Source organism: Berghia stephanieae, chromosome 9 (assembly GCF_034508935.2).
Source record: "Berghia stephanieae isolate SIO BIC M18660-M18661 chromosome 9, UCSD_Bste_1.3, whole genome shotgun sequence".
Taxonomy (NCBI): Eukaryota; Metazoa; Mollusca; class Gastropoda; order Nudibranchia; family Aeolidiidae; genus Berghia; species Berghia stephanieae.
Genome location: NC_088368.1, coordinates 36,549,938 through 36,564,368, shown reverse-complemented (window position 1 = coordinate 36,564,368; position 14,431 = coordinate 36,549,938). Strand labels below are relative to the sequence as shown.

The following is a 14,431-nucleotide window of genomic DNA, read 5'->3' as shown; positions in this document are numbered from 1 at the left end:
AAACAAATGTTTGGATCACTGAAGGGTTGTTCCCCTTGCAGGGTGTCCAGCAGATTATCAGACTTAAAAATCCTACCTCCCCAAAAAAATCCTACCAAGCAATTTAAAAGCAGGGGTGAGAATGACTGGTCACAAAAAAGGAGGAAATTTTTCATCGTGAAGATCATGACCCATCCATGCGACCATAACCTATAAATTTGAATTTCACTCAAATTTACTGAGATGCGATCCAAAATTTGTCTTGCATCAATTTCTGACACGAGTCGGTGGAAAAGTTGAAAGTGTAATTTAAACATTTGGTGGTTGTAGTAGGGATAATGATGTGATGGTTGTAGTAGTAGTGGTGATAGGGATGATGTGGTAGTAGTGATTGTAGTAGCTGTGGTAGGAATGATGATGTGGTGGTTGTTGTAGTAGTAGTGGTGGTAGGGATGATGATGTGGTGGTGGTTGTAGTAGTGGTAGTAGGGTTGATGATGTGGTGGTGGTTGTAGTAGTACTGGTGGTAGGGATGATGTGGTGTTATTTGTAGTGGTAGTGGTGCTAGTGATGATGGTGTGGTGGTGGTTGTAGTAGGAGTGGTGGTAGGGATGATGTGGTAGTGGGGGTAGGGATGATGATGTGGTGGTGATTGTAGTAGTAGTGTGGTCTTAGAGATGATGATGTGATGGTGGTTGTAGTAGTAGTGGTGGTAGGGATGATGCTGTGGTGGTGGTTGTAGTAGGGTTGATGATGTGGTGGTGGTTGTAGTAGTGGTGGTCTTAGAGATTATTGTGTGGTGGTGGTTGTAGTAGTTGTGGTAGGAATGATGATGTGGTGGTATTTGTAGTAGTAGTGGTGGTAGGGATGATGTGGTGTTATTTGTAGTAATAGTGGTGGTGGTAGGGATGATGATGTGTTGGTGGTGGTTGTAATAGTAGTGGTGGTAGAGATGTTGATGTAGTGGTTTTGGTGAGTGTTTTTTATTCAGTGATGATAATAGCAATTTGTCAAAAAGGAGGAAAATGTCTCCGTCTACAGATCAAACACAAGCAAAGTGTAAAAATAACAGGAACATAGTTTTGTATTAGTATTATTTAATATATTACTATAAGTAGTATAAATCCATTCTTATTATTAGACATAAATTTACTTTTTGTAAACATTTAATGAATTGTCCTTTCCACATGTTAAAGGCCTATAATGTTATTCAAATAAAAGGCCAGAAAGTGTTGTTTTGTTTTGATTTTTACTTCATAAAACAGGCTACAATATCTTTGTTACCGAAACATAGTGGTTATTCAGCTTAAATACAACCCAATAATCTCTCAAATTTAAAGTCATAGCCCAAAGGTAAAAAGAAAGAAGAGTAAATTAAGCCAATCACCATTGCTTTATTCTAATAATATAATATTATTATCTCTGTATAACCAGATGATTATGAGAGAGAGAGAGAGAGAGAGAGAGAGAGAGAGAGAGAGAGAGAGAGAGAGAGAGAGAGAGAGAGAGAGAGAGAGAGAGAGAGAGAGAGAGAGAGAGAGAGAGAGAGAGAGAGAGAGAGAGAGAGAGAGAGAGAGAGAGGGGGGGTATTAAAAAGGCAATAGGCACCTACAACGGAGAAAAAAATCCAGACCCATGTGTCCCTCCCTTCCCCTTCAACCATCAACCAGCTAATCAAAGAACACCACTGGTCGTCTGTATCAATTGTGACATCTGGTGCCATTCTGTCTGGCCCGACGTCATAAAAACGGGACCGTCACCAAATTTCACGAGACTGAGCACAGGTGTCAAAATATGACATAAGACATAATGGTGATTTTGTGGTTTTGAGGAAAATGCTTGACACGGCAAAAAATCCGACCTCGGGTGCAATTATCCGACTTTCTCCTACCAATCCGACCTTAAGGTAAAAAATCCGACTTATCCGACCTCGCTGGACACCCTGCCTTGAGCTTTGAATAAAATAAACTGTTTTTCTGGTCCCCAAGAGCTTATCTTAAGCGGACTGCAGTGTAGTTTAGTTCAGTTTGTATCCAGTGTTGGGAGCGTTTGTGGACATCTCAGCTGCTAGAAATGAAAGCGACTGTCTATGTTAGACAACATTTAAATGTCATCTTTTTATGTAAAAATGTTCGTATGTTGTCAAGGTGGTGTATGTATAGTCGTAATAAATATTTTGTTTTAAAACCATACGTTATTATTTGTTAAGCTAATTATCGTCCTATCTACTCATATATTCCAAGATTGGTTCATTTACAGAAGTTGAGCCCTCTAGTTTACTCACTTTCTTTGTTTTTTCCCCTCTTTCTCTATTCCATGTACATCTTGGCTCACCACATTTTAATATTGTGGGACTTGAGCTGCCTTCCTACCTGGTCCTTTTAACTATGGGCAGTAATTGCCTCTTTTTGTCTTATGATAAAGCTGTTATCTGAACCCTTTTAAATTAACTTGTAAAAAAGCGGGAAACCCAAACTGTCCGCATCGCCTGTTTTCGTAAATTCTATTGAAGCCTCCATATCATCATTGTTATTTATTCTGGCCTCTGACAAATCCAAAAAGTCTCATTCCACAACAAAAAGATGGAAAGTAGCTAGCATGAAAAGGATAAAGCAGGGTTGTCAATTCAGGGGGCAAAAAGTTACTGAATTTTTACGCAAACAACTAAAACGACGCCTATATGTATACTGGACTCCAGTAAAAGACATTACGTATTTACTTTTAGATAAATGACATAAATGTTTAGGAAAGAAATAGGTAGACAGTGATCTTATCTTAATACTTGTTTCCTAGTGTTAAATAGACGGAGGTGATTGGTTGTAGACTGGAGTCTGAGCCATCAAAGCTTCTTTTTCTTGCATTCACCAGGTAATTAGAAAATATACAAAGTTTTTTTTAAACTTAGGGTAGAATCGGGTAAGTTTGCCGACAGGGAAATTCACGGCAATGATCCATCCCCAAGAAATAATACTTGGTGAACACCCCTCACGTTGGAATAGTCCATATTCAAAAGACAAGATGTGAATGTACGTATTGCTTTAGTTTGAAGGAAGCAAATGAGAAATCTTTAGAGTTATATCACATCAAAATGACGTGTAGTAATCAAGATGTTGTGACATCCTTGACTTTTTTATTGTAACGACAACCCTACACTAACGTTCCCCTAGTTTGTGCAGTTGAATGTGAAGGCCTGGTCACAAAATCAATGTTGTATGGACTTTGTGGCCATCCATATCCATTTTATTTTCATTATCAGTGTATATTATCATCAGAAAAATATTTCTAAAAATTGTAATACTTTATTTCAAAAGTCTATAATTTTGGGTAAATTCACCGAGACTTTCTGGTAAATTCGTCGCACATCACTATCATCATACTATAATTATTCCAAAGATGATTTTTGTGTGCAATAGACGCTGTGCGTTAGCACTAAAATCTAACTAAGTTAAGAAAAGCCAATGATAAATATGTAAGTGGGCTTAACAACCACAAATCAGTCGACTCGGGTATGGATGGGCAGCAGGCTATGATTTTGTGACTGGCATTGTAATGTATCCCCAGGAAGGCACTATACATACATCATCACACTCGATTCAAGTGCCAATAAATATGTGTTAATATGCAGTATTGGATAATGTAGAGAGATTTGAGGACAAGAAGAGTTTAAGAAATGGAAAATGTTCCTCATAGTGTCTTGTAAGGAGAAAAACTAAGTACAAAATCTCGCGGCGAAGTTCCCCGACGTGCGGCGAATGTACGCGACAACAGTGGCCGTTTTAAAAGGACTTTTGTGAATAAAATACAATATAAATCTACATTAACACTTCACCAAAAAATAATTAATTGGCCAGGTAAACTTATTGTCATTGGTTGGGTTGCCCAATTGGCAAATTGGCCTCTCACGGCAGGCCAGAAGTGAAACAGTGAAAAAACGACGAAATTACCTGATTTTACCCTACTGAATTCCGTAAATATACGGAAAATTGGCAACCCTGATAAAGGGGGACAGAAGAGACAGCAAGAGCAACCCCCCCCCCCCCCTCCCTGCCACTTCCCCCTTTGATTACTTATTTTATGATGTGAACCAACCTGGTGTTTGGATTTCCCCTCCACTGACACAAACGTTTCGTCATTGATAGCATCTGCCATTCGTTGGGCTGCTTCATCCAGCCAGTCGATGGAGATGAGATATCCAATGTACTCTTCACATCCCTCTTTGGATAACTATATAAAAGGGAAAAAAAATAAAGTAAAGAAGTAAAGGGCATTAATCAAAATTCAATATTCCAAAAATAATTCTTTGTGCTTTAACTCCGAAGCATTTATTTTTGTACTTTCTCCACCTCAGCACAGATGAGAGTGAAAGAGAATAGAGATGTGCCAAGCAAAAAAAAAAAAACCAGAGAATAAAAATATTGCTTTGTCTGGAAGCCAAAACCAGAATCCAACTGATGCGACACCCATTGTTTGTTTGTTTGTTGCTTTAGGTCTCTTCCAACACAATTGAGGTTATATGAGAGACCGCTGAAACAAAAAAACAAGCAATCTAACAAAAATAGTACAAATGTCAATCAAAATCATAACCTAAAGATATAAGCTAAATTATAAAATAACCAAGAACAAACAGGCAGAGGATTTACAGGAAAAAAAATATCCCCTGTCAAAAATACAATCACAAACCAAAGAAGCAGGATAAGCTAGTAAAGAGAAGAAGAAACGACATCACTATCGGATCGTACACCCATGCGAACATCATAGGTATATGATTCAAGGGTGATGCTCCCATCCAACCACCTGCGACACCCATTGTCTGCTGAGAGAGAAATGGGTTGGCGACTGAACGCACGGACACTGAGACATCTGGCACTTCTCTTTTCTTTTGATTTCTCATAATTTTTTAAATAACTGGACACTTCATGATTATTTTGAATTCATATTCACCTCACCACAATGAATTACTTTTGCCAAAAATAGGCACATCTTTACAATAAATGACTCAACCAAAGGAGAGAAGGACGGGGTGAGGATCAAGTGGCAGATACAGTTGCCATCTCTACTCCCATCATCCCATTTTTTTTCCTTGAGCAAGATATCAAGTCTACACATTAGCTGACCCCTCAACCTGTTTCAGTCTTTTTCTAGTTAGATCTACCCATTGAAATGAAGAAGAGAATTTTATTATTCTATTTCATTATATTAAAGGGGGAAAAAAATCACTGATACATTGCACTATAATCAAATGTTACAAACAATCACCTTCAAATATCTGCGATACACTCGGACAGCGGTCTCTGGCAGATCATGTGACCGGACAAACTTGAGGTAGAGTGGCCAGATGCGATTGTGTTGTGTGATGGGCAGCGCTCTCAGGCAGCGGTCGAAAGTGCGTCTGGTACGTGTTATTTTACCTTGGTCTATCAAAAAATGGAGGTAGTCTAACCATATTCTTGGCATCTGGTAAAGCAGATAAACAATTTAAATAAAAATTCAAATTCACATAAAAATTCATACTTTGTTATTGTCAATCTATTAAAACATAAAACCAACATAATATTTTGCTCTATGCACTGAATAGAAATGCACAGAATATACAATAATGTTAAAAATGTTTTTCGTAATCCGTAAACATGATCGATCCATTGTCTAAAAATGGCATATTAGGATTAACCAGATGGTAATAAACATAATTACTCTAAGACCGCTCAAAAACAGGAAGTCTTGGCCTTCAGCACTGTAAATTATCACATCGATTCTCCTCAATAAAACATATAAACTCAACCCAAATCTGATATTTTTGGCTATTAGTTCAATTTTCATGATCTTAGTCATCCCAACATATTATTTTTTTGTAGATAGTACGAAACATATAGCTATAGCTCAGTTGGTAGAGCACTCGCTTCACAAGCAAAGGGACCAAGATCGATCCCAGGTGCAATCAAGATTTTTTTCCTGACACCCTATTCACCCAGCAATAAATAATGGGCAGCTGAGTCTATTAGATTTGGTGGAAAGCACTTTGCGATAGACTAGCATCCTATCCAAAGGATGGCAAACAATTGCTATTGTGCATCCGTTTCACGCTATAGAAACTGGGATAAACTCTCCGGCTCTGTGGGACGAATGGCTTTAAAGGAAAAACGTTATATCAGACTGACAAAACATTGTGAACGTCTTAAGCTAAAAGCACAGCATCATTTAGAATCATACCTTATGCATGAAGACCAGGGACCGTTCAAAAGCACTGTTGACTTCATCATAGGACAGGTCTGTTACCAACACCCCTCTCACTTGGGTTCTCAACATTTTAAGGTATTGGTACCATAATTTGTAGCTGGAATAGTAAAACAAATATAATAATAATAACAATAATTAATAATAATAATAATAATAATAATAATATTAATAATAATAATAATAATAATAATACAAAAATAATAATAAAATAAAATAATAATACAAAAATAATAATAATAATAAAATAATAATAATAATAATAATAATAATAATAATAATAATAATAATAATAATAATAATAATAATAATAATAATAATAACAATAATTAATAATAATAATAATAATAATAATAATATTAATAATACATGGCACTTATATCTCGCATTTTCATCACTGTGTAAAGCTCAAAGCACGTTACAAATAAATATACAAAAGTTATATCACATATATAAAATGTATACCACATTGAAATCAACAGCAGCAGTGTTTGTAATATCGTATCAATATCATGAAAATGTGACGATAAAAAGGTGAAAATAAAAGATTCCAGCCTAGACTCCATAGGAGAAAAAAAAAGAAAGAAAAAGAAGTTAAAAATTAACAATATTTACATCATTTTAAAGAAAAATATCTGTGTCAAACCTTGGAAGCAAGATCTTTCCTGAACATTAATAAAGCCCAATATCCACTAAATGTGCTATTTACAAGACACTTTGCAACACTTAACAGGTAGGACAAGACATAGCGACCCCAAGTCTGACCTGTCCAAAGGCGAGTGTCGTACCACAAGACCACAATGCCTCACCTATTCCTTCAGATGAATATAAATTTCAGGTGTGTTGGGCATCTGAATTGTTTGATAAAAGAATTTGCACTGCTGGTAATCCTAGCCCATGTAAATGTGTACAATGGAGAGCCAAAATGAGCCAATTTTGGGAAAATGCATAAAATCCTTCAAAAACTATACTTAGCACTAAATCTGATAATGGACATTTGGACCATAGTGGCAATATTATGATCGATAGTAAAATTACTGAATAAACTCTCCATTTATAGACTGTATAAATAGAATCAACGACCACAATCCATGTAAAAATCTGATATGACAGATATATTGTTTTCAATTCTCCATTTGAACTTCCAGGTCAAGAAACAGATTAACATGTTTCAGTATAATTAATGTGTATGATTGTTAAAATGCCTAAATAATAGAAATATACTCCCACCCAAAAGAAAGTTTAGTTTTTATTTTGTTGTTAATTTTTCTCGTATTTCATATCATTTCAAAGACGAATGAATTCCCAGAAGAAAGGTGAAAATTTTATTCATTTACGGCTATTAATATGTAAGATACAGCTGTTTAAAATTGAAGCACAAAATCAGGCTGACAACATGTGAACACAGAAAATATAACTGAATTGTCCAAGTCAGGTCCAAGTGTTTTACAGATGTTTTCATGTAGCCTAATAACATTAGTTATTGCTATTGAATGGAATTTGAGACAATGACGTTACCTTATTGTTTATTTACATTTATTGCTTTCCTTACAATGATGTAAACCACAATATTCAGACATTGCCATAGCCAAGTATCAGTTCGAATATGAATCCTATTGAGAACACTTGGAGTTTATCTGTAATCCTTGTAAAGAATACTTTACTTGTACATCGGCAGTCTGTCTCGGGAGACAATGGAATTGGGTCAGTTGTGGTTGAATGGAAGTGCCTGCTGTGGCTAAACAGCAGCAAATCCTTTAGCAGTTCTTGCAGTTGAGCCCATGTCAGCTTCTCCGACTGCCACAAATGCTACCCTTTGTCTTTTCTCCTCCCAGTGGACATGCTCTCTTCTTCTCTCACCGGACTGAATGCTGCTATATACAGTGAGCCTCCAGGAGTCTTTGCCATCAGCCATGGGTTCAAGTTCATGGATTGGCAGGACATGAATAGATGCAGGATAATATAACTAAACTGTGGAATGTTTGTCCTTCACTGAAGGAAAGATGAAAATTGACTAACCTGCCAGGCAGTTGTTTCAAAGCCCTTTCATATACTGTGTTGATCTGGGCCTTTGGTGCCTTCTTCTTATGTTCAATGTATCGTAACCAACATTTCACATTGTAGGGGTTTCGAAGGATGTCTTCTTCATACGGAAGGTCTTCCTCTTCCTATAGGAACAAAATATAAGGTGCAAATTGAAACCATTATCATTGATTTTCAATTAAAATAGTATCAGGGGTTTTACAGCATTTAAGATGCTTTTAAATAATATCACCACCAATGAAATGGCAACAAATACAATGGCAAACTGATAAAAGATATATAGAAAAGCAAGAACATGGCACTCCGTTCCAAACTTAGACTATTTAAAGCACTTGTTACATCAATCTTTTTCTTTGGTTGTGAAAGCTCGACATTAACCTCAGAATTCAATGGACTGGTCTTTGCTTCGTGTCTGAAAGATACCTAGTTCGAATTTCAACCATGTTATGTGGCTTTCAGCAAGCCACCACTCTGTAGCTCAATTTTAGGCACTGTGCTGCGGCTTACACATGGGTTATTCCAGTCTTCCCTTGGAACAGGCCCTAATCTAAGACAAATTTCTGCTTGAGGATGAATAAAGAGAACTTTATTATCATTTACTTTATTGATATGTTACAAGGGATTGATGTTTGTGTGTGTGTGTGTGTTGGTGGTGGTGGTGGGGGTACTGTATTACAACATTCATTTACCGTGATAGCCAACCATAATCATCGTGCTTGGCATTGCAATTGGAACTAATGGCAAAGTGGTAAGAAAAAGCAGAGAGGCGCCTTTTATGCAAAACGATGATGGAGTGTGTGTCAGTGGCTGTGAGTGTCTGCTTGTGTATCATACTGCATACACACACATGCAGTGTAGACAGATACACGCATAAGTAAATGCCAATGTCACATCAGAGGTCAAAATCACTGGGCGCATAAAAAACAATTGAGGTAATTAATTAATAAATTTTCTTACGTTAGCTGGGTGAAATTAGTTCGAGGAAACTCTGTTCGAGGTAAAAATTAGTTTGAGGAAGGAATGGAATGATAACAAAGAATTATAAGGAAAAAATCGGGACATTTGAATGAGTTCGAGGAAACTGTGCTGGGTGTAGCTATTCATTGTTACTTACCTATTATGTAATATATTACTAATTTCTAAAACACATCTATTCTGATCATTACATACAAACTGACTTTTTGTAAATAGAATTTAACAAATTGTCATTTCCAATTAAACATTTTAGAGCCCTAATATAATGCTGTCCACTATATCAAGAGATTATGATGAACTCTTTTGGCCAAAAGGAGGTATTTGTTTTTATACTAAAAACCCAGCTAGAGTGTGTGCATTACAGCAACCTTGTGGATAAGCATCTTTAATCAAAAGAGCAAATTCAAATTAAGCCTTTAAAAAATTATAACTTAAATCGATCAGCCTAACTTACTGTTATATTATTTCTTTATTACCAAGTGATATTTATAAGGCAGTGTCTACGTACACAGTAACCGGGCACCTAGCCTCAGGATCTACGTACACAGTAGCTCCAGTAACTGGTTTGCCGCTGCAATACAAGCAATGGATGGACCTCGCTCTGTATGTGTGTGTGGTCTGTGTTATTTTTAAAAATCAAACAATACAATTTAATCCATTAAAGTCGAGATTCAAGGTTACCGTGTATAAATGTTACTGTGTACGTAGATCCTGAGGCTAGGTGCCCGGTTAGTAACGAAAATAATGATACCAAAATATCTACGATATTCCTCTTCATAACGAAGATATGCATCTTTAATTGAAACTTTTAGTAAAAGCGAACGGCAATTTCCAGTCATAACTTTCTTATGGGCGAGTTGGGTCACAATTTGACTCCCAATCTGCTGCTGCCTAAAGTTACCGTGTACGTAGACACTCTGTATCTATAATATGAAGTTCGAAGGTTGGCTGAGGGAAAAAATATGGAAGAGAGAGAGAGAGAGATTTGTGCAGTCTTGTGGTATGACTATGACAGTCGCTTTCCGATCGGAAGGTCCTGGGTTCGAGCCTTGTATCGTGAACGGATTTCCCAATCTCGTTCACGATGTGTAAAATAAAGGAAAAAGTTCAGAAAAAGTCTCCACGAAGTGGGTGTTCTCCATATATGTAGAGGACATATGGACGGTTAAAAATGCTCTAAATAGGGAGTTTAATAGAAATTTTAAATGTACCTCACACACTTGAAACCAATATCATATGAAAGAGCTGGCAACACTACAAATCAGTTTGAATTTTGTTTCTATCTTGATTAGAAATTTAGTTACGGCAGTTCAAAGTCTGAAATTTCAGACCGTTTTTACCCCAAAATTACCATTGCAAAGTTGTGACCGAAATCGCGTGATGTTAATAAAAAATGGTTAAAACAGTCAATATTGAGTTCTTATCATATATATTGTATACCAAAATGTTCGTCTTATCGAGGACAATGCATTTACATTAATAAAGAGGAAGATAAACAGTTAAATTAACACATTATTACATAATATGACGCAAATGTTACATAATCAAAAACTCGGCTAGACGTAAGAAACAATTTGCTCTATCACTTTTGGATTTATCCCCAATATCTCACTGAAACAATTGCAAATAATTCCCCTCTTTTAATTAACACATAGAGAATAAAAAAGGGTTTGAGAGTATTTAAATGAAAAGATATAAACATGTTGTGTAATGACATAATGAGTTTATTTTTACCTATGGCAATTTAATTGCATATAAATAAAATGGTAGATTGAAAAAGTTCAACTAAATTGAAACAGATTCCCTATTATAATTAGAAGGAAAGTTCTGGCTTTTAATACTTTAAAAAATTATGCTGAACCACTTTGGGTTTATTGCTATTACATCATTTGAACTGACAATTAATATAATTTTATCCCCCCCCCCACCCTTTCTCTCTCAATGTATGGGGGTGTCAAAACTAATAGAACTTCTTACCTTAATAATTATTAAGGCTAAGGCCTTTAGAATATGGATACAAATGATAACAAACATATCTAAACATATGGGAAAGAAACTTGATGACTTGATGGCAAAGTAAAATAAAATTAAATTAAAGCAATTGGTATTTTTAAAATATCGATATTATTAATATCGGATTTCACAAAGAGAAGAAATATACGAACTTTTAAAACAAAAACTAGAAAATGCCTATAAATAAAGTTGGAAAGTATGTATTTCAAAATAAAAACATAGTAAATAATAGTACTGAAAATATTATGGACTAAATTTAACATAATACATAACTAAATTTAAAATATCGATATGAATATCGATATCGCCCGGCAGCAATGATGAAAAGATAATGTAAAGAAGACATTGCGGCGCAGAGTTAAAAGGTGTCTGCGCACAAATATAGAGCCCTGAAATTTGGCATGAATAAAGTTTAGATGTTATTCTAAAAACAAGCGTTTAAATTTTAAAAACACACGTGGTAAATAAAAAAATAAATGCATTTGAAAATTGCCAAATTTTAACTTCATATAACTTCTGGAATTATTAATGGATTTTTCCTTAATTGGCACCATTTAAAAGGAAATTGAAAGACGAAAATAATGATACCAAAATATCTGCGATATTCCTCTTTATAACGAAGTTATGCATCTTTAATTGAACCCCCCAAAATTGCGAAAGGCAATTTCCAGTCACAACTTTCCTATGGGCGAGTTCGTTCAAAATTTGACTGCCACTGCTGCTGCTCACTAAACTGCCTACTCTAAAGCACATATCGGGAATCGTCCCGGTACAGTCTAATTCTTAAAACATACCAAAAGTATGGCGGCTCGGATCTCTGAAAAGATACAACGAATGCAAAGTAGTAAGAATCAAGCTTGGTGTCGAAGAGAAAAGAATGAAGGGTGTCGCGAGCTTTTATAGGGTAGACACGATGTCACATTTACGCGGGACACAGTGAACAAACACAACATGAAGATTACTCACAACAGCTCGATTGAGACACTGATAGTCATATCATAACAAAACACTTACAACAACATAAACCTATCACAATAATCTTCCTCACACTTGCTCGGCGCATAGTTCAGTCCTTAGAAAAGGCTCTTTACTCACATTCTCACCGTACTAAGGTATAAAATGAGTACCTGGCCGATAACAGCATTGTCTCAGCATTGTTTCTGTCCGAAAATATTGTAATTGTAATCATATTCCGGTCATTTCTGTTTATTTCATTCTTCTTCCGTTTTCTTGTCCTTTGCCTTCACTCTCTCACACTGGGTCTACTTCCGACTCTTACACACTCACACATAACAATAACGACTTATTGGTTTCTTTCTCACTCTCACGCCAGGAATTGAATTTGTGGCACAATTCAAATTCAATTAAAATAAACAAATTCAAATATATTGGCATTGGAGCTAACAAAGAATACACTCCTGATATTGTAGTTGTCAGCAGCGAATGTTAAGCCACACAGTCAGTTGGCGCGAATACAAAGACAAAAACAATAACTTACAAAGAAAATATCAGGATTTATTGAAGGTTCAGCCTCTGATATAGGCATTTTCAGCCTTCGTTTTCACTCCGTTTCTACTTTCGTTTCTAATTGTAAGGTGATGCCGCGAAAGCCGGAAGCATAGAGAATATTGGCCTTCAAAAAAAAATGAGTGACGGATGAAGTGAATGTTCATAATGAATAATGACTACGTTACTCTTAGAATCTAAGGTATACCAATTTGCAGGTCTAAAATTACTGATAACGAACTCAATTTTGAGCTCGAACATTATTACAATGGATGATATCCATCATTGAATTGAGAGCTTTCCATTACAACAATGATCCAAAAATGTATTCTTTATAACAAAGGAAATAAAACAAATTGGGTTGTCTGATCTACAAAAAAGGTCACGTCACTGCGAATCCAATAAATTATTTGTATAACCTTTGGCGTGCCCACCCCACCCCCCCCAAAAAAAAAACCAAAAAACAAACAAAAACAAACAAACAAACAAACAAACAAACAAAAAAACATACAAAAAAACAAAACAAAAAGAAACACACACATAAACACAAAATAAACTGAGTTTTGAGTATCTAATAATATTTTTTAAAAAATAAAAAAATAGAGATTTATAATATTTGTGGATATCTAGATAAAGATAGAGATCAACGCTTTGTCGGTCACTCGTAAGTGCATAAAGCTGTAAGTGACAATATAAAAATGTGTATATCTAAATCTATTGGTGGCACAAAGTTGCGGCAAAAGTTGAGTCTTTATTTTTTTTAAAGGGCTCTTTAATGAAATTTTCACACCATAATCAAAAGTATAATTAGTTCAAAGCTGGAACAAAACAAAAAGCAAGATAAACAAAACAAAACAACAAAAACACAAACAAACAAAAAACAACACAGTAAGTAAAATACTCACAACATCCGTCAGCCAGATGTAACGTACCAACACACAAAAATAGGTGTAAACTTGAACATTTATAGTCTGATTGACATAATTAATTTTGTGAGAACTAATAATTAAAATGGCTGCCTAAAACCAAAATAAAGAGCTGAGTGACGGCAATGTCGTGCCTTCTTTAAGTACACATCGCCTTTGACCCGTTTTCAATACAGGGCCCGTTTTTTTTATGAACGCGGACTAGCGCTTAGTCCTTGGCTTTCGTTAAGGACTTGAACAAAAATCGGATTTCATGTGAGCTGACCAAGCAAGTCCAAGACTACAATAACGGCACCTTCGGGCTACGTTTGGCCAAGTTTTAGTCATTTGCCGAGGCCGAACTTCAAAATTAGTCTGAGACTAGTTATTAGGATACATCATGACCCGTTTTCATGAACGCGGGCTAGAGCTTAGTCTCTGACTATAGGCAAAGGCCCAATTTAATGTAAACCTACTAGATCTACTAGTCTAGAGGAGGGCGTTGCAAGGACGGTGACTAAGTCGGTTATTTTGTGCTGGTAACATCAAGCTCTCTAGTACACGATGGCAGGTAAGATACCATGCCTTCATACTTTCAACACAAAATATTTCCAAAGAGGAAATTAGCAACACATCCGGTATAGATAATATTTCGTTCCGTTTCATATTTGAACTTACTTTTGCCATCATGAATAAAATCACGTGATATTGACTGTGACTGATCAGACTACATGATGTCCATGGTCGACTGTAAATTCTATATTTAGGCCAATAAAAGTT

General features: G+C 35.8%; 1 protein-coding gene across 2 annotated transcripts in view; it reads right to left on the bottom strand.

The window, feature by feature from the left end:
- Positions 1 to 14,431, bottom strand: part of LOC144980147 (pre-mRNA-splicing factor SYF1-like) — a 130,982-nt gene that overhangs the window by 17,196 nt on the left and 99,355 nt on the right. The window contains exons 1-5 of one of the 2 annotated variants that reach the window (XM_078927708.1): positions 12,739 to 12,894; positions 8,229 to 8,377; positions 6,186 to 6,309; positions 5,235 to 5,432; positions 4,068 to 4,202 (exon numbers count right to left, since the gene is read on the bottom strand). In XM_078927708.1, coding sequence (XP_078783834.1) covers positions 4,068 to 4,202; positions 5,235 to 5,432; positions 6,186 to 6,309; positions 8,229 to 8,377; positions 12,739 to 12,786 — 654 coding nt within the window. In that variant the 5' untranslated portion in view covers positions 12,787 to 12,894. Of the gene's footprint in view, positions 1 to 4,067; positions 4,203 to 5,234; positions 5,433 to 6,185; positions 6,310 to 8,228; positions 8,378 to 12,738; positions 12,895 to 14,431 lie in introns of those variants that run through there. The other variant, XM_078927709.1, reaches the window with a different exon arrangement.